The sequence below is a fragment of the Acanthaster planci genome, linkage group LG04, assembly GCF_054643075.1.
Source record: "Acanthaster planci isolate LZ-2023a linkage group LG04, COTS_SCS, whole genome shotgun sequence".
Lineage (NCBI taxonomy): Eukaryota > Metazoa > Echinodermata > Asteroidea > Valvatida > Acanthasteridae > Acanthaster > Acanthaster planci.
Genome location: NC_141780.1, coordinates 14,577,883 through 14,602,700, shown reverse-complemented (window position 1 = coordinate 14,602,700; position 24,818 = coordinate 14,577,883). Strand labels below are relative to the sequence as shown.

Here is a 24,818-nt window from a genome sequence, read left to right as displayed (position 1 = left end):
TGAAGAAATGTGAGACTGAACCCCTGGGCCGGACTCAGGGCTTCCAATTGGGAGCAATTTGGATGCAATCGGGTCCCAAAGTGGCACTATTTGAGCCATTTTGCAGAGGGATGGTTTTTCAAAATGGCTACTTTTCTGGACAGGGACATTTTCTTGATTTTAGGGGTGGTCCGCGTCTGGTGGAAATTTCTCCAAAATTCATTGGTCAACCCCCCGAAAATAGAAAGGAAAATGAAAGGGGGCATGTGGGACAACATTTTTCTTTGTAGCCTGAACACCCGAGAGCGTTGTGAGTATTTTTTTAATATTTGTGAAGTATGGGGATTTATCACTGCTGTCTATGGGAATTTACTTGTAGTGGTGCACCCAGGAGTACGATCTTGCCGCGCCATGTTGGATGTTACCCGCTATGCCTTGCGCCATCGAGGGTGCATTCCACCAAATGGTTGTACTTCTGCGCACAAGCTCATTTATACTTTGTGACCCCACGGAGTTTTCACAACAAGACATGCCATAATTAGGAAGGATCGTCGAAATGTTTCCAGAGATCCCGAATTCGGGACTGATGGTTTCCAGTTGGGGGTACTTTTTCACAAAAAGCCCCGAATTGCGGGCCTATTTTGGATAGAGGCGGGCGGCTACGTTCAGAGCTGAGCGCTCAGTTTTACTGCGATTTGGGGGTATAGTAAAATCTCTCCTCCGGGGGCGCCCTTTATCTGCGGTATTTTGGTAGTTTATCGAGTACTAACAAGCAACGCATTTTAACCTCACTATTTTCAAAATTAAAATACAGTTACATTTTTATCCGTGGCTGTGAATGGACACCTGCCTATTCCAGGGCTTTCATTCATGTTTGTTCATAAACACCCCCTCCCGCCATATTGGTTAGGAGCAGAAATACGAAATGACTAATCTTGGGTTGAATGTGTGAATTTTTTTTTAAAATTAATTAATTTGTTCCACAAAAGCTCTTGTGAAGTTTAACAGCCACTCCCAATATGGTGTTATTGGTTGCATCATGCCGTTTTCACGCACACAACTTGGGAATGCTCAGTACTTGCGTTTGATTTTCGGACACTTTTGAGAAATGGCAGTATATTTTGGCAGTACATGCACTCGTAATTAAGGAACATGCTTGACCAAGTAAAAGGAGACTTTTTTCAGTGCCATTTTTGTAATTTGAGCACTGGTATTAAACTTATGGCCAATCAGGCACGGATTAACCACATAAAATGACATTAGGTTTCAGTCAGATCGAAATTAAATGTAACGTGGTAGGCGCGGGGGTGGCGTGTGGTGTTTAAGGCGCTGTAGCGTATCATTACATCCACGTTTGTGTCCTTACATTTTTGTGATTTGTCATCAAATTGTACATCAAAGAAAACTTCATGACTGCTTTTTGGGGGTGACCTTCCCTGGAGAAAATATCTAAGAAAGTCGCCCCTTGGTGAATGCAAGTTTGACAAGAAGCCGAAAAACCACAAAATGGGCTTTCATTCCATGTGCGTCTCCAACGCCCGAGGAACTCGTGAATATTTTTCAAGACGTTTTGAAGTTCTGGTGTTCATTGCTGTCGGCTACGGCAGTTTATTTGTTGGCCTGGAACCTGTCCCTCGGTGCGCAGTCGGGGATCTTCAGTTAATGAAGCCATTTTCTCCCGGCGGCTGCGGCTACTTCCCATTTGTGTGTTTTTGCTGGCTGCGGACAAGTATTAATTCGGCATAAAGGCTGTAAAACCAATACAAAGTGGTAGTCTGATCCGCAGACCTTTTCTGAGTTACTTGGCTGCGGCTTGCATAATATACATGGATTTATGGCAATACAGCCATGTTCCATGTCACACAGCTGAACGTATGTACATGTATACCCACAACTGGGTGCGTGTGTGCGTGCTGAGTACGAGTGTGAGCAGACGTCTTTATAATGTAAATATTCTGTTCCTGGGGTCGAGGCTGATTTTATTAAAATACAATGTGAATTGTGTGCCGAACGATTGAAGTTGTCGAGTCACAAAAACCCTGATTACATGCAAAAAGGGTTCCCTAATATATTATCGAATCTCGCCAGTCCACCGATTGACGAAATTCTCGCACATTGCATAGGAGTGGCGTCGTTGTTCGCTTTTTAAAGACCCGAAAACATGGCACAGATCGTTGGGAGCACGAACAGCTGTTGGAGGCCATTTTCTCATCGCACTTTACTTGGGATTGTCTGCCTAGTGGTCTGCTGCTTGCATCACTTTGTTCACGCTGTTGAAGAAGAGAAGAGAGGAAAGCAGTTACTGCCCACATGCACTATGGTAAATGAGATCTTTGTTAAATGAGTTATGAAGTCTTTTAACTGGACGTAATTTCAACTTGGGGATCGCTCCGTCTGATAATTTGGTATTTTTAGGGGGATTGTCAGCCTGGTGAGTGGTGAATAAGCCTTAGACAATGCTGGGTTTTCTTTGTTGGAATGGTCAAAATACACTAATAGTTAGGCCCTAGGCCTTGGAGAAAAGTAGATTAACAATTTATTAAACTTATCTTCAAATGTCGTGGTACATATATACACAAAGTTGTGATTTTGAAAGATAATCGAGTAGCCTGAATACAGAAGTCTGCTAGGACTGTAAAGACAATACCCCCAGAACTGTTGGGTCCGACGTCGTGGGAGCGGGGCAGACATCAGACCCCACAGTTCTGGGGGTATAAAGACAACACATTGTCATGAATTTTTGTTGAAAAATGCAAGTGCAGAGTAGTCAGTTAATAATCATAACGCCTACTATAAAAAAAAAAGTAAGAGTCGCATTCTTATGAAAATACACTCAGGGCGAAGTTCTGGTAAGTGAAAATTAAACAATTGTTTCCTAAATATTTTTATGTATGTCTTAACATTTTTTTTGGTTCTTTTAAAGCTTGAGAGTTTATAATAAACTGTGTTTTCAATTGCTCACTTTCTTTTTTCCTTCAGATTCTGTGAAGATTAACCCTAACCCCCAAGGGTGTATGTAAAATTGTATAGCAATTGGAGGATTTGGGACTGTTTGGGTTAAGAGTCAGAAATCTTGAGTATGTGAACACATACCTTGGAATATGAATGGAATGGAATTATATACTTCAAAAAAAAATTATGTACACAATGTACTAGTACAACAAACCCAGCGAAATACAACCACCAAATATATTCTTCATTGGTTGTTTTTATGCATGAACAGGCTTCTGCAATGAGATTTCGAATGGAAGACCTCAAGAAACTCTAAGAAAATGTTTTTTCTTTACCATCATGACATGATTTACCATCTTTGCTTGTGCAAATTTGTATATTTACAGTACATGTACTAGTACAAGTGTACACATGCATACCTTCTGTTACATGTATGTTTGTAACAGTTAAAACCTTTTCCCGTTATTTGTGTGTACCGTGTAGGCCTACCTGGTTGGTTGTGTATGATTGAACAAGTTGGGATTTACCGTGTACGTGTAGGGTCCATTACTCGTAAAACTGCAGACATTTCATTAGGCAAAGTTTGCATTTCAAGATTTGTCACATCCAAAATAAAAAAACCTTTTTCTGATTTGTGTAGCGTTGTACATACATGTATCTCTTGATCCAATTTAAAAAAAATCTAGATTGGATTAGAGTTGTTTGAAATTAAGTTGATCTCACACTCCTTGTGTAAAATGCATGGAATGTTTTTAATTGTTTTTTTAACCGTGCCACATGTATTTTGTTTTTTACAGGACCAGTTCCACTATGTGTACACAGAATGTGATAAAAATGGAGTGAGGTGGCGTGTTTCTGTCCCTCAGCCTAATGTGTGTGTGGGCGGAGCACCAGAGCCACCCACACGTGCAGTGGATTGCAGTAAGTACTTTCAGTGGGATTTCTCTGTTTTTTGGGAGAGAAAGCAGGTTTTCTAACTTCTTTGGGACAGGGATTGTAGTGTTTGCCTTGAGTGTGAAGTACACCCGCTCTGGCAAAGAAGAACATTCTGGACGTACGGGTACATGTACATGTACATGTAGGTGTCTCAAGCAGGCTCCTGCACTCACCTCGCCTGGCGCACACGCAAAGATTGTGCCTTCAAGCAGAAATTAGCCTCATGCGCTCATTGCGTTCTCTTATTACCGCATGGACCAGGTACATATCGTACATGTACCGGTAGAAGTGTGTACATCACCTCTATAACAAATGTGATGGGTCCATGCAAAGCATTTAGCAAACAATCCGCACATGGGATTTTCAGTTGCTGATGCACCAGTTCCCCACCCACAGCCATTCAAGTGTGTGGTGGCCTGCCACACAAATGTGTCTATATATGAAGATTCATGGCCAACGTTCCAACTCGGAGTGCCGTGGCCTTGGGGTTAAGAGCATTGAATTGGCAATCGGTAGGTAAAGCCTCAGGTTGCAGGTTCGAATCCAGCCTGGGGTCATGATGGGTGTACCCTTGGGCAAGACACTTTGTCGCGCATTGCTTCTCCCCACCCAGGAGTAATTGGGTACCCATGAGGGCGGAGATGGTGATTGTGGTTGTTTTAGCTGCTTTGTGTCGAAATGGCTGCATCCAGCTGCATCCTCCCAGGGAGTTGAGATAGTATTTGGACAGTTTCATGGGCCCAGTGAGCAGGGGTAATAACAATGGAAAGCACTTTGATCTTAATTCAATCAATCATTGTAATCAGTCTTAGATATATTTCTTTTGTTTCTAGCAAATTTTTTACGTTCAGTAAAAGTGTTGTACTGTTCAGATGCTTTGTACTGGATAAATACATCCTCAGCCACAGTTATGGGCACGTATCGTTCTGTGCTGTTCCCTTTGTGAACACCAACTTTGAAAAACAAAGCTGTGCATATATAAATACCCGGGACAGTTTTTCTATTCATATTGGTTGAAACGCGTCACATGACCATATATTAACATTTGATAATGCCCACTGAGAAATGATAATGTCCGCTGCATAAATCATGTACTGGCACCTGGATACAAGACAGTTTAATCGGGTCTGATTGGTCAGGAATCTGTGTGCACGTGACGCGCCACGGCGTCACACTCACTGAAGGGGATTCTATTGGACAAATATTCAGAAGGAATATACCATAAAATGGACAGGGGTGTTCGAGAAAATGAAAGTAAAGTTTTGGAACAAAACCATCGGAAATGAACACATGTTGACTTCTTTTGGCACACTGAATAAAAGGTATAATTTATGAATGGGAATAAATACATGTATGTGCTTGGCCAGTCTTAAACTAACGTTTTAAGACCTTGCTCAGGAGAACAAACGCTGATAATGCCCTCACCTGCGGCTCAGGCATGTCCATTGTCCTGAGCCAGTCTTGAAAGCATATTTAAGGCAGGCCACGCACATTTTTATTTCCTTAGTAATGCACAGGTCAGATGTCTACCGGTAGCTTACTCGTATAGCCAGCTAACGATAGTACTGCCTCAATTATAACAGTAGAAAGAACGTTTTTCTGAAGGCCTGGTAAAGGAGCAAGGAAGTCAAAATTTGTCATACATGTTATTCGTTTCAATCCAGAAATAAATTTACTGGTACATGTGAACTGAAAGCAAAAATTAGTCATGTGTAATTTTATGCACTGGTAATGTACATGTAGCTGTACATGTACGTTACATATAGTTTGTACAGTAAGTTTTACAAAATGCATGCACACCTGTATACATATATGTACATGTACCTGTTATGAGTTCATATACAGTGTAGCCTTGTGTCACTCTTATCTGCTACATGTACATGTATGTACATACACATATTTATAGTGAACCCCTAAACATGAGGTACATGGACATTTTCTGTGATTTACCGGTATCAGTGTGAAATGCATATTTTCCATCCATTCTTAGATGCTTCTCTGTTCATATTTGGTCGTGCATAAAAGGTCATTCATAAAACAATTCAATAAAACAAAAGGTCCTCCAATGATGTATACGCTGTACAAAATGAAAAGGACTGTTACTTTCTCCAGTCATGTTCGTGCCATTGGAGGTACATGTAAATACTAGACTACGCACACTGTTCACATGTATATTGTACATGTACATGCAGCGCAGACATCTGTTCACGTGCAAAACCTCACGTTGTGTTCCATCATACATGTACACTTGTTTGAGTAGCTGTTATTTCCTTACGGAAGAATGAGAAAAATAAAAGCTTTCACGCACAGTAACATGTACACGCTGTAGTTTCTACAAATTATCTATGCAAATTTTATTCACGGTTATCAGTTTCAGCCTTAAGCCATGTATGGCTAAATTATTGCCAAGTACTCTTGAACATACTTTACATGCACGTAAATTTCCAAGAACAAAATAGGGAATCATCAACAAAAGCCGTGTACATGTACATGTGTTAAACTGGCACATGTACGTGTATAGGCCTACATGTACCAGTGCCAGGACTTGTGCATTGTGAGGTCCTCTTTGTGTTGAAGGAGGGAGGTGTGCAGTGTGAACCATTTGAATATTGTAGCTGGAAAATGAGGCAGGCAGGCTGGTCTGAAACAGCGTAATTTAATGGGTTTCTACCTGTACATACATTACACGAGTATGTACCAGTGGTGTACTGTTCCGTGGAACAGTATTTGTTTGGTCCTTCCTTAATGAAAAAGCAGGGAAAAATCTAACCAGATGGTTGTTTCCTTCAAGTACATGTATAATAATGCAGCCCTGGTACTGCATCCATGGATTAGGAGACAGTCATGCATGCACATCATCCGTCCGGGGTAATACCCTAGGCTCCATGTCTACACGTACTGGTACATCAAAAACCTTGTGCAATCTGACCAATCACGAGGCCTGTTCAGCAGCCCGCAAAGGATTGTGGGTGTTTCCAAGACACAAGGTGCTTTGCTTAAACGTTGGAATAATTTGATTGGCTGTGCAGAAAAAAAATTTACAGACATCATTTATACGTTCTGAAATACATTTTTACCGATGCAATAAGGAATTCATTGTTGCCAGTTTGAGATACAGGGCCTACATTTGTATAATGTTGAAGTTAGACAAAACTTAATTAGTTTGGTTGTGACCTCCGAAACATAGTCAGTGTGGGCATTGGGAAAGGTGGCTGTGCCCATATATGTTAATACCCCTGACTTATCATCACCATGTCATCACCAATGTTTTTGCTTTACCTGTATTTTGTAAGCAACTGCGTTTCTGACAGGCAGGACAAATACACTCTTTGTTTACTGTACATGTACATATATATACCGGTACCGGTGTGTCATTCAGGCTTTAGTAAAGTTTAATAGTTGCTAGTACATGTAACACAAATGTACAGGTATAATGAATCATACCTGAATGTTCATGTTTAGAGTGAAGTATCAATGCAATGTTGGTTGGTTGTTTTTTCATGTCGAACCTAAACAAGTACATGTACAGTATAAACAGACAAGTAATATACATATGTACATATATGTACTGGTACTCTGATCAGTATATATGTATATGTACATGCATGTCTACATTTTGCCTGTACGTCAATAATACGTACATGGACCACTGTAGTAAGATAAAAATTTCCACGACTGAGTCCTATTTCCATCTAATTACGAGATTGTTTTTCCCCGTAAAGATATTCATTATTAGCGTGTGTGTTCCAGATGGCTTCATGGGGTGACTCATCACAGCACATGTTACATGTTGGCAGGTTGTGTACACATGCTAGGTACCACTCAGACTGTTGGGTCGTCATGCTCTCTTGGTTTAATATGAAAATTTATTCACCTGGGATCAGAACTGATCTGATCATTTCTTGTCTCTGTGATCACACCATTTTGCAACGATCCTGTGGGTCATTGGTTCACTTTCTGTTACACAAACAGGAATTTCTCCAAGGGAAATGCAATTTTTCACTCAGAACTGCATGTATTCATGTACATACATAAATGGATGGTGTGCTTGCAAAAATGTTTATACTGTTTTGTACATCTACAATGTACACCTGTACATGTACATACATGTACATGTACATGTATATGTACATGAATGGAAACATTTCCCAAGAACTGGTACATATACGGTACTGTTATTGAACATTATAGTCCATACATTGTACGTGTACGGGTACCTGTATTCCCAAATTGTGTGGGCCGTCCATATGAAACATGGTTAATATAATTCTGATCAGGTTAGCTTATGACATTCTAGTAAGATTATTCTAAAAAAACAAAAAGGCAATTTAAAAAAAAAGTCTTCCCCTCGAATAATTTCATGAAAATATCTTAGAGCATTTTTTGTGTACAGAACAACTTTTTAATTTTGAAAAAGTCAACCAGTTGCCTGATTTTTAATTCTTTTTAGGAGGCTTTCAATCCATCGAGAGCAGGGTTACCAATAAAATAATTGAAATGTTGACTGGTAAATTCTCCAAAGAGATTTTCACCGTTGCTTAACCCTGACACTCCCAAATCCTCCAATTTTAACATGTTTAATACGATTTTACATACACCCTAGGCATGCTAGGGGGTTAAGGTTAATACAGTTTACCTATACATTACCATTGTTTGCAGTGGTGTAGTCAGGATTCTTACTGTTGGGAAAGACGGGACAAGTACATGTACATATTGTACCTGTAGATGTTACAGTTACAATGTACATGTGTTTTATCTTTTTATTTTATTTTGACTGTAGGTTCGATTAATCTGATGACTGATTCTCTACGCTAATTTTTGTGCAAGATTTAATCAGTAATAAAGAAGTGAATGGCCGTCTGTTTTGAGTTTTGCTTGATCATCTTTGCAACTGATACCAAAAGTTTCAGTTGCGATCTTTTGTATTTTCAGCCCATATTTTCTGCTAGAGAATGTCTGTGATTTCTTGCATTGTGGTCAATCGTACCTCCTGAACATGCTGAAAGAGAGCGTATGGCTTCACAAGGCAATTTTTGGTGAATAGTTGAATGGAAAAGCGTGACCGAGTAATATTACTATAATTATTTTTATTATTATTAATATTTGACCATGTCAAGGGTCGTCAACAAGACCTCAAGGTCCTTCTAAAATCACTCCCGGATAAAATGATAAACGATTAAAGATAAAATAAGAAAGGCTGTACATATACTAAGAACTAAAAGAGCTAATTTCCTGAAAACTAAAGACCCAATAAAACTATGCAAAACAAGAAGAGAAATGTTGTTGCATCCTAGGCAAAAGAGATACATGTAGAACAGACACATATAAAACCACAACTAAAATATACACCAATAAAATAGACAAAACATTAAAAACAGTAACAATACCGATAATACTTGCCAGCCAAATCCAAAAGGCATGAATGGAGGGAAGGATGACAAATTTCTGTTTCTTCAGTAGAGTTTCTTTGTTTGTTCATATTCCCAGTTGGGGAACAACTTGGGGGATGACTTTTTTATGGGGGAGGTACATGGATGTGTCTCCTCCCCCCCGCACCCCTCATGACTGTGCCACTGATTGTACATGTATGTTCACTTACATGCTCTATAAGTGTACATGTACATTGTAAGTATACATGTACATGAATCTACTGTAGATGTACATGTATGTACATGTACAAGAATGAATGTACACCGCAAATTCCCAATGTTCCCCTTTGATGACGGCAAACATATTGTGTTTTGTGCAGAACGAGTTTTGCCTAACAGGGGCTACATAGCAATAGCTTTCACAGTCCTTTGGAGCCATGTGGCCAGCGATGGCTTTACCATGGTCACCAGATTGGTCTAGGTTTTAGAAGTGTCATTGACGATGAATTGACCATGTGTCAAGAGTGTCGGTAGATGCAGTCTTTGCGTCAGACGTCAGTGATCAAGCCTCGATTGCATTAGTTTGCGCAACTTTTTTTCATTCTCGCACTAAGGTCATGTGAATCTTGCTTCAATGAGGATGTAGCCGTTTTATGTAAATTAGACTGTGTACATGTGCATGTAAATATTAATCCAAAGACTGATGGCTTCCCATTGGGTACCAATAGTAGTGCAGGGGAGGGGCATCACTGCATTGCATACGTAATTAGCATGCTTGATCACTCCACAGTTGAATTTGCATGTAGTGCACACGTGTACAACTATCGCATGATACAATAAGCCATTTTGCAATTGCTGGTTGGTTCAGAAGGAAAGCTCAAGGAGAAAATAAAGAAAATATTAAACCATTCCACCTAGATTCCAAGCAAGCTCGCTGGTGTAATTATTGAGTCTTTAGAGGGTGCACAACGTGTGATCCGTTACATGTGAGATTTTTGTGAGAACATTGTAGAATTATTCAGAATAAAGTTTTTTTAGACTTGCACGTAATGGATCACCTCAAAATGTTTGGCACCTTGCTCTGGATGAAACCTTTCAAAGCAACACTGTTTCATATTCAAAACAATCAACTGAACTGTTATTTTTCCCCCGTTGTATTTCTACATGTACCTTTTCTCCTCCTCCAGATTTCTCCTGTGGCCCCGGTGAGTACCTAGACAGGAACGACACCCAGCAGTGTCTGAAGTGCAAGCCAGGGAGCTTCTCACTGGGTGGGGGTAAGGTCTTTGAGGACTGGACTACCCTCCCTGACAGTTTCACCATCACCGGTGGGGAAGATGACTACCGGAGTCATTCTATGGAGGAGGATGACGATTACAAATCTTGCAACAAGTAAGGCGTGAGGTCAAAATACAGACGGTTTAGAAACAGTTGAACGGTTGGTGTTAATCCCCGTTCATTCCGTTCGTGTTTTGGTGTTGGACAGTTCAACGGTTTGAAAAGAACCGTCTGCCATGGACTGTCTAGCTTCATGAGCAACCCTGACAACAATGGAGTTTGTGGCTTACACAGCCATGGTTGTGAACAAAAGATCCTATTCAGGGAGAACTTCATTGGCCCTGGTCAGCCTTCCTGGGCTGGCCGTGAGGATTAGTGGTTAACACCTTGTGATAGAGACGCAAAATCAACTGCATTCCAGGCTACAGACATTTATCTAGCTTCAGATACGTTTTGAGTGGGTATTTCATGACAAAAAAGCATCGCCCCAAGATAATTGTTCGTGTTTAAGCGTTTTTTAGACTGGAAAATAAATGCGTTTATATGGGAGTGACGGGGAATGCCAAACACGGTTGCCTCATTTCACCGCCTAATCTATCGTCTATGAAAGGAAATATTCACGTAGACGCAATGTGAATTTATTTGGAACTTCTGTCCCGTGTACCATATTCTTTGAAGGTAATAAAAAAAATGTCAAACTCCGCATCAAATAGTGCTGCAAGTATGTGTTCGGTTCAGACAGGGCTTGGACATTTTTTGCCGAACTTGGGATCAGTTGGGTTCGGACATGTACACACATGTACAAGTACAATGCACACTGAGACATGAAAGGCTCGCTACGATCGAGCTGCAAAGGCCTATAAAGTATTTCTACGTGTAAAATTATGAATCTGCTATCTCTCCCGATCCGTGAGCAACTTTGATTTGAATACCTTTTTTTATAAACTTTTTCCCCAGAGTTTGTTTATGAGTACATTCCATATAAAGTTATTTCGAGGGTGTGACAGTTCCCGACCGTGTTTTGCCGACCAGAAGCGGTTGTGTTCGCTTGACTCAACAAAACGACCGTAAGATTTGTGCAAATAGAAAAAAACAGCATGCTCAATTAGGACTTTCCTCCAGTACAGAACACAAGATTAAAATCAAATTTCGAGCAAATTGTGTTTTGGTTATTTTTGCGAAATAGATGGCTTTTGAAAACTACGAAAATGGCTTTCGTTGCATATCTGAGGGGAACCTTTCCAAGGACGGCGTGCACGTGACCAAAGGGGCGATTTTTTCATCAGCCTCTTGAAGGAATAACAGCATTTTGTTATTTGAGATCTGGCAAATTCCATTACAACGCGTCTGCACTACGATCAAACCCTTCATGGTCAAATGAAAGGCAAGTTAGGCCACCGCGCGAACAAAAATCTCCTCGCGCTGCGCTGAAGCACAGCATGCACCGAACCGCTTGGCAAAATTTTCATCCGGGGATGCCTTGGATCGAGCGCGAGTTCGACTGTGATCGGCATCCAACCAAAATTCGTTTTGCACTCCATTTATGAGACCATTGGCCTAAAATGGAACGTCATTACCTTAATATGGAACGTAAGGGCGTGGCTATCGTAGATTGGCAAATAAAATAATACATCTGAATATACATGAGCACGATTGGATGTAGTGAGAATTTAGAAATGTTATGCAGCGACAATGCCGTACGTTGCGTGTTCTTGGTCGATTTCTGAGTGATTCTCACCACATGCTTTTTACAACCATCTCATGATGCGGGCCATTGTAAGTTTTAGTATGTTCACGCACGTGTGGAGCACGCCGTATAACTCGTTATCCATTTTTCGTTGTTTGTTTTTTATTAAGTTTTCTTGTATTTTTGTATGTTTTCCCGCGTGCCATCAATAAAATGCCTTATTAAAGCCGTACATCCGAACCAAACAGTTTGGTTCGGTTCAAAAGTGCCTTGTTTGATGTTTTTTGCCTCGGTTCGGCGGTTCGCCTGCAGCAATAGATTAAATTGTGTTTATTGTTTTAATTTACTGTGCATTAAAGCTTAATAGGTAAAGTAAAAAAAAACCCGACATGTTTGTTTTTCCAACAAGAATTTTGTGCAGCCACAAAGTATTCAAAGAGTACAAAAGAATGGTACGTACAAAACATATTGCAACGTGCACGCATGTACTATTGACTTCAAGAAAAAGATGTACTTGTATCCTTAAATCGTGCAGGTGCAGCTTCGAAGTAGAAAGCGCGTAGTTCGCGTATGTGTCTTCCTCGATCCTACACATGAAAACCTGCGAGTGCGCAATGCTGAGTCCCAGCTTGTGCACACGGGCAAAAAAAAAAAGGTTTTATCTGTAACTACATGTTGGCGAACAGAACACTACGTCGTGAATAATTCAGGTAAATACTATTTCGAATTAGTATATTCGATTCTGCAGGTATACAGTAAGGTGTGTATTTAACTCACGATACCGAGACAAAATATCAAGATTACAGGGTATTGAGACCTGGAAAGACTGGGTCTGGAAACTGACAGGGCAATACAACTACTCAATACACGTGTTTTATCAGAAAGTTAAAACAGTCTGCCGATCTAAATCCTCCTGTGGAGCTGCAAAGTAAAGAGCTATTGTTATGACTAATCCACCAGACCGCAGAAGTCTATGATGCCGTAATGCGATGAGTTGTCCATTGTTTACTGGAAGCTGCAGAGTGCAAGGTGTACTCGACCGCAACGGTTTGGCCAGCCTCGCTGAAGCGTTCGTCTGTTGGATGTTGACCGTCCGTGATGCTTACCGTTTACAAAGCGTTCGACGCTTTCAAAAGCGTTTGTATTTTGACCTCACGCCTAAGAGCCTCCGTCTGTTTCTAGGGTGCATTAACCCTGACCGCCTAGGCCGGTTTCCGAGGATACACTGTCAATCCTTCAATATCCTCCAACTGCCCTCACGAAAAAATGGGATACAGCCTCAATCCTCCAAAATCCTCCAAAACTGCCCGGAGGATTTTGAAGGCTTCGGGATGGTTATGGTTAACTTTTATCCTTCTAGGGATTTCATGTATTATTTTCATGTTCAGTTTGTAGTTTTTGATATTTTTTTCCCTTTTTTTCCTGTCTATGCTCCATGCGGGAGTTGACAGGAAAAATACATGTAGATGTGTGTGGTTCAGTATACTGAAACTGTTGGAAGGTACCGGTAGTTGAATTGACAGTATTCACAAGGCGGCCATATTGAATTGAAAGCGAGGTCAACTTGTTTGCTTTGGGAATCTGTTCATTTACGGCGATGCATTATTGAATATTTGTGGTTTATTATATGATAGGAAACATTTAAAAATGAAATTGAAGCATGGAGCCCAAAATAGTCTGGCACCATTCATGTGAAAGGCTACTAGTACATCCAAATACAATAGGTTCAATAAATGTGGGCAATAATGGCTCTTCCGTGAATACATGTACATGTAGGGTCTAGGGCCCTAAATCACCCACTTGCCTCAACACATGCAGTGGCTTGTATACATGTAAAATGTGCCTGACATCCCTTGAAAATGAGTCAGAATTGGCACCTGAAGATGCTGCGAGTGTTACAAAGTGCCCTTGAGTCTCATGTACATGGACATGAGTTTAAGAGTGTTGGAAGAATGTGTATGCATGGTTACAGAACAGTTTAGCCAAGTTCATTCAATAAAAATGAAAGGGCAATTTTCAAGACCTTTCCTGGTTCCATTGCTCAGCTCCTTTATAAGACTTCTTGAGACAGTAAATTGCTGCAATTTTTGTTGTTATTTGAAGGAGTGATGCAATATGTTGATGTGCCCTTTTTGTTACGGGTAAACTGTACGTTTATATTTTTTGCATAAATTGGAAATATGAAATCATGCATAATAAAACATCACCAACATAAAAGGTATTCTATGATCAATGTTTAAAGCCAATATATGCAATTGTAATGGCTAATTAAATAATTTTTTGAGAGCAAGACTTTAAGTTAGAGCTCTTCACAAATTGGTGCAATAACCCTAATTCCATAGTGTCTTTTACAAGGCAATGGACCATCTCCATCAAAATCCAACACTCCCTGTGCAATCTACACCGTTTCCTGCAATTTTCTTTACTGACGTGATGGTCTTTGATAAAGGACTTCTCACACATTGCTTATATGACAACCCCGGTACTTTTGCCATGAATTGAAATCTCCACTTTACGTGTGACATCAGCTCGGTGTGGGAGGTGAAGGGAACCCACATCCGCTCACCGGGTGACAACTGCATCTCCAAGCTCATCTTTGCTGCCAACCTGATGAAAGAGGGCTACGTTGAGTTCACCTACTCCCTGGCCACGGACGACACCATCTTCCACGTGTCGGTGAGTCATGAGGAAGTGTTGATGAAAACGGACATTTGCCAGCATGGTGCAGTTACTACATGTAGCCTGACAAAAGTCTAGATTATTAAACTCTTGTCAGAAAGAAAGCTTTTGTCCTTTACATTTGCGAGGAAATCTGTGGAAGTCACTCACGTGATTAAAAGGTTAGACTTTGAGTAAATGACTTTGAAATTAATGTTTCTATGTAAAAGCTGTCTAATCTTTTTCAGATCAATTTCTTATGTGGATGCCATTCAGAAACTGAGGCACCATTTCTGTAAGATTATTTTCAGGGAGAGTGGGTTAAAGAGACCCATGGATGCTGTTTACATGTAGAGTTGATTCTTTCTTTCTTGTGGTGGGTTTAGGTGACCAATGAACAGTGCGAAGCAGACACAATGGGTAACAGGTGGCCTGAGGCAACGGGTGAAGGCACATGGAACAAATACAGGGTAGGTCACAAGAGGAATAACACTTCATGGAGGGGGGGTAGAGTTAAACCACTGGCATCGCTGTGATTTATCGAGGTCTTGGGTACAGGGGGCAGAGTGAAATTTTTTTCCCCAAGACAACTGTCCACTTTATAATCATTTGTGAGAGCATCCTAACCCCCCAAAGAAAGGTGATGGTATCATTTTTTACACAGGTACCTGGTTTTGATGCTCAGCCTCACTCTGAGACAATAGGAGCTACAGTGTCACTGAACAGTGTCCCTGTTGGCTGTTGTGGTTTCATGCAGGCTGGGATTTATGAGCAGGGTTGTCAAGATGAGGTGTTTGTTTTGCCCTTCTGCAGGGTTTGTTGTGGGAGTTGGGGACGATAGACTGATCTGTCAAATCCAGACCAGTGATGCGCTGACCCTCATCCCAACCTGGCTGTCCCATGCTGGAATTTTTTTAACTTGGCGTGCCTGTAAAGGCACTCCTTATCTGTACAGAAAATAATGTGGGGGGAGGACTTCAGGGTGAAGTAAAATCTCTCCTTGTTTTTCAGATACCACTGGATGCTGGAATGAACGTGATCACCTGGAAGACTGTGGGCATCGGCTTCACCAACGAGCACAACACAAAGTCCAACCCGGTCCTTATCAAGACAATTAAGATCATGGGGCTGAGCTTCACCTCAGAGTGCACCTTGGCCAAGCCAGGCACCTACGTCAAGGACCCCGGTGCTTCGGGGTAAGTGAGGTTCTTGGTGTTATTTCGCTAAGTCCGTCATAAGCAAACAGACAGAAGGACTCCTTGTTCAAGTGTAAACTCCTGCATGGTTAAGCAGAGCGCTGTTGCTACCTTGCACTCACCCTGGTTCATACTTAGCTTGAGATTGATCACAAATGCTGACTTGTGATGTCAGATCAAATATTTTCTCTGCGAATTTGCAAACATCGAACACATTTCAACTCGTGTGAAGTTTGGCTGAAAATCTCTTGTGACGTCAAATTTGCTTCACTTTCACATTTGCCCAAAGTGTGAACTGTCTTTAGTCGTACCCGGTATCTCTCCATGCAGATGGCATAAATTGTGTTGCATTGTCCTCGCAAGTGGACGCATGATCTACTCACATCTATGCTCATGAGAAAGGCCATGCGTTATTGGCCTGTGATCAAGCGTACCGTTGAAACCAACAGCGACGAATACGGCATTCAAAAGTCCGGTAGCCAGTTGGGTGGCAGAGAGCTCTTCTCCAATTACCGAGAAACTGTAAAGGGTATTACATGTTGGTGAATGGTTCCATGTTTGTGTTGTGCTCATTTCCACAGGTACGAATTGTGCCCTGCCAATACATTCTCAGCCTCCGCCGGAGCATCTAAGTGCACGGACTGTGATGTCACCACCCATTATTCAAGTAAGTCATGTCTCGTTGCCGCTCCTGGGTAACCGTTTCTTGGCTTGAGGCTGGATGGATGACTTTTGATGGACTTGCAGGAACTTGACTCAACTGTAACACTGTCATTTGATTCAGCTACTTACTGGGCCGTTTTCCAATACTCAACTTCGTCTCCGTCCAAAACCAATCTCCGATCGTGGGCCTGAGGCGTTTAAATCAAATTGGATTACTGTAAGTTTTTGCTCTCTTGCATCTTATTTGATGTTTTGTGGCACTATTAGGCTAATTAGTGGCTTCAAAGTCAGCTAGACAAAAAAACAGTTGAAGCCTGAGACAGAGCCGAAGTTGAGTATTGGAAAACGGCCTTGTATGTCTCTTTGATATGCGTCCCTGGCAGTTAACGGGATAAGGATCCCATCCACAAGGACCCCCTCACTGGGTAAAACAAGAAAGGCTGGACCGACTGTCTGGTTCCTATCTTCATCTTATTCAGAACACCTGAGGGAAGGAATAGTGTGCTCAGTAAATTCACAAAACTTTGACTCCCTGAAAAACCAGAATAACTGTGTGATCCAGAGTAAAATGTATTCAGGTTAACACAGTCACTCTCTTGCATGTGTTTTCTATGTGGAACGCAAACATGCACAGGTTCAGTGTGTACACAGTTGGTTGCCAGCACAAAATGACCCAGGGTCTTTTGAGCAGTCCTCTTCACTGCATTTGGTTTACTGCACAATTATGCACATGAAACAGTGAAGCACAGTTGTTGGGCAGCACAAAAGTGCAGTCTGATATTCCTGTGAGGGACACAGCTGTGCTTCTTTGAGGTGTTTACCAAGTGACCCAAAGAGTGACTTTAGCATAGGAGGGTTAATTGGACATTTGAACTAGCACAAGGTCAAAGTTAAATACTTGTTTACCATCCTGAGCTGCATTTTAGTATCTCCTGGCCTTCTTACTGCTCTGAGGCAGTATTAGCTGGTATTTGATGCAATTGGTGGACTTTAGGGAGAATATTCAACCATGCTGGCATGAGGGTATGAAATGAATATATCTAAACTCTTCATTTTGTTTGAATTCAGAACCCGGTGCTCGTGAGTGCATCGCTAAGAAACCCTGCACTGACTTGGATTACTACAAAACCCATACCCCATGCGATGCCAATAATCAGGTAGGTACATGTATCTTTTGCCTCTCCCCCGCCTAATCTTCTTCCCTGTATTTGACACAGTCTTCTACAGGTATAGCACTTTAGGCTGTTCACAGATAGATCAGGAAATAACCAAATGCCATGGGACCGGCTCTCCGCTGATCAAGATATGGAGTTTTGTGGCTGAGGTTTTATAAAAATGCCTCTCCTAATTGACTGCCTTCTCTGGGGTTTTCCTCCCACCTCTACAACTGTAACTGCTTCTTATCGTCTCCATTTGTACGGATGTGGGTGGACGTGGGTCATTTGGCAGCTGCCTGAGGCACCCTTATGTATGTCATCGCCGCAACCACATTTGATGTCTTCATTGTACAGTGCAGTTGAACATAATCTGTGTGAAAGTTGCACTTTATAAATTAATAAATTATTATTATTAATATTTGTGCATCTGACGGTTCCAGACCCAAATCCTGTACAAGTGGATCGAGCCCCGCATGTGTCGCAGTGACGTAACTGGCGCCAAGCAGCTGCCACCATCCAGCAAGTTGGAACAGTGTCCACCGTGCAACCCTGGCATGTCGGTCTTCAACCAAACCGTCTGCACCTTCTGTCCCCAGAACATGTTTTCCGATGGCACCTCTCGTGAGTTTAAAAAAAAAAAAAAGGACTGTGATATTGAGGGCAGCTTATCTTCCAACTGAGTTCCAGGCAGCTTCAAAACTGAGACTGACAGCCAGCTCTAACTTTGTTTAAAACATGTTATCCATTTCACTGAACTGCTTGAAAATTCTATTTGTTTATTCCATACATTTCTGTTTGGCTTCATGTACGTTCACTTGTCACTGAGTTGCTCGTAAAAGTCATCTCACGTGACTTGCCCCTTTGTTGATATTTCATAATGTTTTCAGGTAGGTGGGTCCTTATTGTCTGTGTGACTTTGGTTTGTTGGCATGTACACTTTCCTAAAGAGCTTCGAATCCGTTGTCTCTGTCATTAATACACAGGCCTATTAATGAGACCAGGCCTATTGATGATTGACAGAGAGCAGTGGACTTCTGGAAAGTAGTAAATGCTGAAAGAATGTTTATATTAAACTCAAGCAGTTTTGACAGTTTAATACATCCAACAGAACTAAACGTAGGTTTAGCCCTAGCTGAATGTCAGATGTCAGATCAGACGTCAGAAGTCAGGAAGAGTTCAAGGTTTGTTATGTTTTTTCATACAGCTTGCAAGCCATGCCCATCAAACACGGCTCCAGTGTACGGAATGAATTACATCCGCTGGCACATGATGCCACCCAACATGGACGCCACGTGCCTCAGCCTGTCAGGTAGGTTATCTCATGCTCCTTTCTTCATCCACACAAGGTTTATGTGGTCCTCTTGCGTTTAAGGGTCCATACTAGATGTGTTAGGTTGGCACAGCTAGACACAAGAACCTGTCCCTGTACTGTAATGCGCTGCAGTAGCTCGGTGTTCTTGTTGCTTCAGGTTTTGGCTGCTCAGACGAGGCCGGCTGGCAGCTGGCCGATGACCACATCCACAGTGGTAAGGGCCATGCAGACGACGTGTACCTGGTGCTGGACCTGGGCCTGGAGGGCATGCAGACGGAGGAGGGCTACTACGAGGGCAAGGCCGAGGAGCTGGGCGTGCTGTCCTTCTGGTTCAGCTTGGAGTGCACCAGTGACTGTGCCCTGTTCTTTGTCAGGGATGACGCGGATGGGTCGCCGATCATCGAGGAGTGGACTGGGACGCAGTCCAAGCAGGAGTACAGGTCAGACATACCAGGGATCTTTATTGCCGGTTGCTCGTCAAAATATTTTGGATAAAATGGTCGGCGGTAACGTACGTTTTCATAGGCCTTTATGGCGGGTTTGGGGTTTTCTTCTTGATTTTGCTACATGTTATACAGTAGTGTGATTTCTCAGGTTTGTCGTGATTTCAGAGAGGTTTGATTGTTCGAGTTTCACCACTTTTTTGCGTTTCACATGTAATAAAGCATCAAGTGCAAGATTCACATGATCACAGTCATTTTGGAAAGTCACATGCCCGCCAACTGTTCAAATTTAATTGGAACCATTCCAATATTTGAGTTTCAATTGGCCTAAAAATTGCCAAGTTGAAATTTTATGAAGAAAAAATCAAAATCTGAAAAATGTCCCGCACAGCTCCCACTGTTTGGGAAGTTTTATCATCCTGATAAACATGCAGATCCCCAGAGCATGATGGCCAAGAAGAACGTTAAACAGTAGTGAACCACAGTACATGTACTCCTTGGGATCAAGGGTGAAATCCTTGCCTAACAAGCATGCCATGGCTTGGAGATCAATACTAACGCTCAACAGCTGTTTCATTCACTGCATTTATATGTGATAAACATTTTTGTCCGATGAGCCTTTTGTGAGTTAAATTTAAATAAAATCTGGTACACTGAGTACTTTAAATTCACGTGAACCTAACAATTTGAAATCTCCATACTAAAGATACTGTTGCTATACCTCGTGATTTGGGACAAGCTTCTTTCTGCTTTGTTACATAAGAGACGCCTTGCAACAGTACACTGTTCTCAATGGATAGGAACGACACAAAGGAACCAGTCCATTCCAGAGATGGTGGTCACTATGCAAAAGCTTGCCTCGAATCGCGAGGCATACCGGTAGCAACAGTGTCTTTAGTTTTGGGAATTTAAATTATTATGTTTATGTCCAATCAGATAACTTATTATACCAGATTTTAGTCAGATTTAACTCACAAAACAGTTATTGCTTGACTATTGTCCAGTCATTGGGATCTATGTGTTTTCACTGTCCGACGCCACGATCAAAGGATCCAACTTTCAAGAGCAAACGGGTATGCTAAACAAATAACAGCAATGAATACGGCCGTTTCACAATAGTGCGCCACCAAGAGTTTGCAACGCATTGGCCAATCACAATGCGCAAAATTTGTCGACATAATGTGCGTTTGGAAAGGGTCGACAAATTTCGCGCATTATGATTGGTCAACACGTTGCATACTCTTGGTGGCGCACTATTGTGAATCGCCCGTATTACACAAGGTTCTGGTATTGCATTATACACGGTTTGTGTTCCATTTCCTGTGTGTCCAATGTTGGTAGGTATGAACTCTTACCTTAAATATCTGCACAGTCACAAATGGCATTGCGACATCTCTGTTGGGAGACTTCTTGGAAGTCTCTCCAGCCCCTAATCTCACCCCAGGAGATGAGGCATTTGGACATGTCTGTTGCAATCATCCTTCGTACCTTGATCACAGGTATTCCATCACGAAGAAAGGACGTGTCACATTCAGCTGGGCCTTCCAGAAGACTGACATCTCAGATTACTCCCACGAACCTGCCTACAAGTACCGCAACGATGTGTGAGTCTGGCTTTCTATCTCAAACCAACCAGAAAATGGTCCATCATGTAGAAATACAAATTTTTTAACATTAAAAGGGCTGGGTTATTTTGGACCATTTCACCGGTTGGGGGAGAGGATTCCCCTAAGAACTTGCCTTTTCGTGCCCATTTTTTTTAAAAAACCTTAGCGTGCATATCATTATCAGTGTAAACGTCCATTTAATATGACATACAGGTTCGCTGTTATGGTCGTTCAAAGTTCAAGGTCATGAGCATGCAAGCTGGTGTGCGTTGAGCACGGCAGTGGGAAAGTATACATTTTAAGCTGAGCGGTCTCGGGAAAATGAGCGCTGCGCAAGAATTTTATGTTTGATTTTCACAAAAGTGGTGTCATAATGACCGCCAAAAGTTATGGAAAAACTTCTAAAGGTTCAGCTGGTGGGAAAAAAAAGTGCTCCAGCGATATTAGAGACATGTTGAGGGGCACCATCCCCTTGGATCTAAATGGTTGACTCGATGGTCCATCATTGTTTGGGTGAAGTCGGTAAAACTGTGGTCAACTGTAGTCGTTGGCAACCTTATGATATTTTGGAAGGAGCACAAGAGAAAGAAATGTAGTCAGTGCTGTTTGCGTCTTTTTCTCAATGTCATGTTGCACTGTTTATGCAGGTCATTCTTTGGTTGTGTTACGTACAATTCCATTTTCAGGAGGGCTTAGGGTTAGGGTATCTTTTTTTTGCCTTTCAATATCCTGATATCATAGTTTTAACTTTTCACATTGAATTCAGACAGTTTCGTTTCGTAGTGGCAATCCAACACTCACTCAGGCATTGCTTTGATAGACTTCATTACTGAGTATGCACAGTGTGAAAGTGTAATGATTTTTCTCTGCGAGAGGATTATTGAACTGAGTAATGTTCATTTCTCCTTTCTTTTTTTTTTCTTCTGCAGTGCCAAGATCTACAGTGTGACAGTCACCAACACCATCAACGGTGGTGCAGTGGAGTGTAAGAACTGTCCCCGGGGCAGTAATGTCAAGGGGTGAGCACTCAACCCTCCCCGTCCCCGTCTCCAACCCCTACCCCCATCCCCACCCCCCCCCGACCAGTGTTGTAGTCCAGACCACCATAGGAATAGTCACGAGACAAGTAACACAGTGTGTAAAGGCTCTCATACAAGCACCTATGTTGCAGCTTGTTTAAATAGCTTGTGACTTGAATTCAAGCCAGAGGTCTTGTGTTGGTCTTGCGGTGGTCTGAAGAAGTCTTGCCTAGAGCACAGTCCCCAACTCTCCCCCCTGTGAGTTCGTTCATTTCATGGCTAATTCACAGCTTCGGACCATGATTTTTGAAGGAAAAAAGACCTTGGGAATATGACCGTAAATCTGTAGGAGCTCACAGATCAGTGCATGAATGCATGTTTTCACCTCCTACTAAAACTTCACAGAGCAAAACAATGAAAATGTTACTGCTTTGAGGCGATAACAGCTTTTTTGCAACCCCTCAAGGATGATGAAGAGCAAGGTTGAAACAAAGTCAGGCGAAAGCCAAGAGACTGGTAATGGGAGACTTTTGACATGCTTGATGGCGGCAGCAAATATAGAGGTCCTGTTGGTTGCACCTCATTTTGGTAATGTGCACCTGCTCAACATGACTCAATACTGGACCATTCATGTGGGATCAGTGTGTTTGCTGCCATCAAGTGTCATAAATGTCTCCCATTTCATGCCCGAGTGATATGAATGAGTTGTATATTCTCTGTGTGTGCATCTAGCAGACCCTAATCCATCTTTCTAACAAACCCTTCGTCTAGTTCTTGAAGTCATTCAGCCCTTGCTTGTTTAAGATAGGAAATCTTTGATCTGCTTCCTTAAAGTTAGAGTTTACAAATAAACAAAACTGTGATGTTTTAAATAATCATTGGAAAGAGTAGATTAGGAGCTTTCCAGTGATGCACAATTAGTAATCACTTGTGATAGTGACACCAAGGAGTCCTCAAAAGCACCCTAGGCATTGGAGCTCACAAGCCTGAAGAAACCTGTAGAGAGGGAGACAGTCAGAAGAAGTTACAGTTTTAGGGGTGGGAGGAAAACCCCAGAGGAATATTCTGGATAAAACCCACGGAATCAAGTAGGGACTTAAACCCATTGCACAGATGGACCGAGCCGGGAATCGAACCCAGACTGCAGAGGTGGAAGGCGAGGAAAGAACCACTACAACCTGACTCCCCTCCCCTGTCCATTGAATTTACAGGTCTTTTTAAACTCTGCAGCAATCTGCCAGGGTCAAATTTATAGAAATTCACTCGTAAAGGAGGCCAGGTATCTTCAGTCTCTTTGTGAGAGCAGGGGTCATCAGTTCAGTGTGGTCCCTGTATTGGCATTGTGTGCAAACCAGGGCCAGGGTTGAGTCTCTTGCCTCATCTACCAAATGACACTGGGGGGTATTGTGGGAATGTAGCCTGAAAAACAAGTCAATATATCATCAAAGTTTGCATGCTTTTGACCTTTGATATTGCATAGCAATACATTTAGGTAATTCCAGAAATTAGGGGTCAAAAAGTGCTACATTTTTGTGTCCCTGTTACATCTGACCCTTGGTATTTGACATGGAAATATCACTGGAATCGATTTCAAACTATTACTATTTGTTTGGCAGGTAATTTGCATTAATTCATCACTCTTGGAAATTAGAAAATGTGTGCTGAAAAAAGTGGACCCCTAATTTCTGGAATTACCCATGGTGATAAAAGGTTTGTTGAAAGTGTTGAAGTAGTTAAAGATGGACAGACTCTTTCCAAAGCATTTCTTTTGGTGAGAACCTGACTTGAAGCAGAAGTTCTAGTGTTACAGCAAGGTCAGAGATGAAGCGTTTAAGGAAATAGACCCACCTTAACGAGCAGTTTATTTTTAGTTGAGGAAGAGAAGGGTATAAAAGGTGTACTTGAGAATCCACGACATTGATATTGTAATGTATACCAGGCAAGATATGGGACGGAGGGGTACCCCCCTTACCTGTCCAATCCCTATACACACTCTAGACTATTGTTACCTAACACATCCCCCTAGAAGTCTGTAAAGAATTCCTGAGATTCCGATCAAACAATGACCAACACAAAGGCGGGGGGGTTCTCTCCGTCCCATATCTTGCTTCAAATGTTGTAATGCATTGTGTGATTAACAGAATCACAAAACATTGACAAAGTGCATGACATTTGCATGAACTAACCACCGTTAACCCTGCTTGTGTTTTCAAACCCTGCTCTTGCCTCCCTGCATAGCTGCATACCGTGCGAGGCTGGACACTACATAGCCAATGACACTAACAAGTGCATACCATGCCCGAAGGGTAAGTAGAAAATGCCTGACAAAAAGTAGTCAGGTGCCGTAAATGGAGGTTAGATTACCTGGTTGTAATATTACTGTCTGGGTACAGGAGACATGTCGTGGGAGTGTAAAGAGGAATCTTTGATTGTGGCTGTGTCTGCATTACTTGGCTATGGCTATGGTAGTGGCTGCTGGAGTTGTGTGTAATTTCAAGCCGCAGTCAAGTAATTTAGACAAATCCAAATCTACACCATCAGACTTCGCTTGATTTGTACTTT

At 41.8% G+C, this 24,818-nt stretch overlaps 1 protein-coding gene across 3 annotated transcripts in view; it reads left to right on the top strand.

Annotated features, from left to right (window-relative positions):
* Nucleotides 1-1,944: 1,944 nt before the first annotated feature.
* The window catches only part of LOC110974070 (endosome/lysosome-associated apoptosis and autophagy regulator family member 2-like), a 39,845-nt gene continuing 16,971 nt past the window's right edge, over nucleotides 1,945-24,818 (top strand). For all 3 annotated transcript variants that reach the window (XM_022225405.2, XM_022225404.2, XM_087136041.1), the window contains exons 1-14: nucleotides 1,945-2,299; nucleotides 3,729-3,852; nucleotides 10,424-10,628; nucleotides 14,730-14,877; nucleotides 15,246-15,329; nucleotides 15,871-16,055; nucleotides 16,637-16,722; nucleotides 17,787-17,875; nucleotides 18,316-18,496; nucleotides 19,080-19,184; nucleotides 19,345-19,627; nucleotides 21,130-21,234; nucleotides 22,167-22,256; nucleotides 24,495-24,562. In XM_022225405.2, coding sequence (XP_022081097.1) covers nucleotides 2,141-2,299; nucleotides 3,729-3,852; nucleotides 10,424-10,628; nucleotides 14,730-14,877; nucleotides 15,246-15,329; nucleotides 15,871-16,055; nucleotides 16,637-16,722; nucleotides 17,787-17,875; nucleotides 18,316-18,496; nucleotides 19,080-19,184; nucleotides 19,345-19,627; nucleotides 21,130-21,234; nucleotides 22,167-22,256; nucleotides 24,495-24,562 — 1,912 coding nt within the window. In that variant the 5' untranslated portion in view covers nucleotides 1,945-2,140. The remainder of the gene's footprint in view (nucleotides 2,300-3,728; nucleotides 3,853-10,423; nucleotides 10,629-14,729; nucleotides 14,878-15,245; nucleotides 15,330-15,870; nucleotides 16,056-16,636; nucleotides 16,723-17,786; nucleotides 17,876-18,315; nucleotides 18,497-19,079; nucleotides 19,185-19,344; nucleotides 19,628-21,129; nucleotides 21,235-22,166; nucleotides 22,257-24,494; nucleotides 24,563-24,818) is intronic.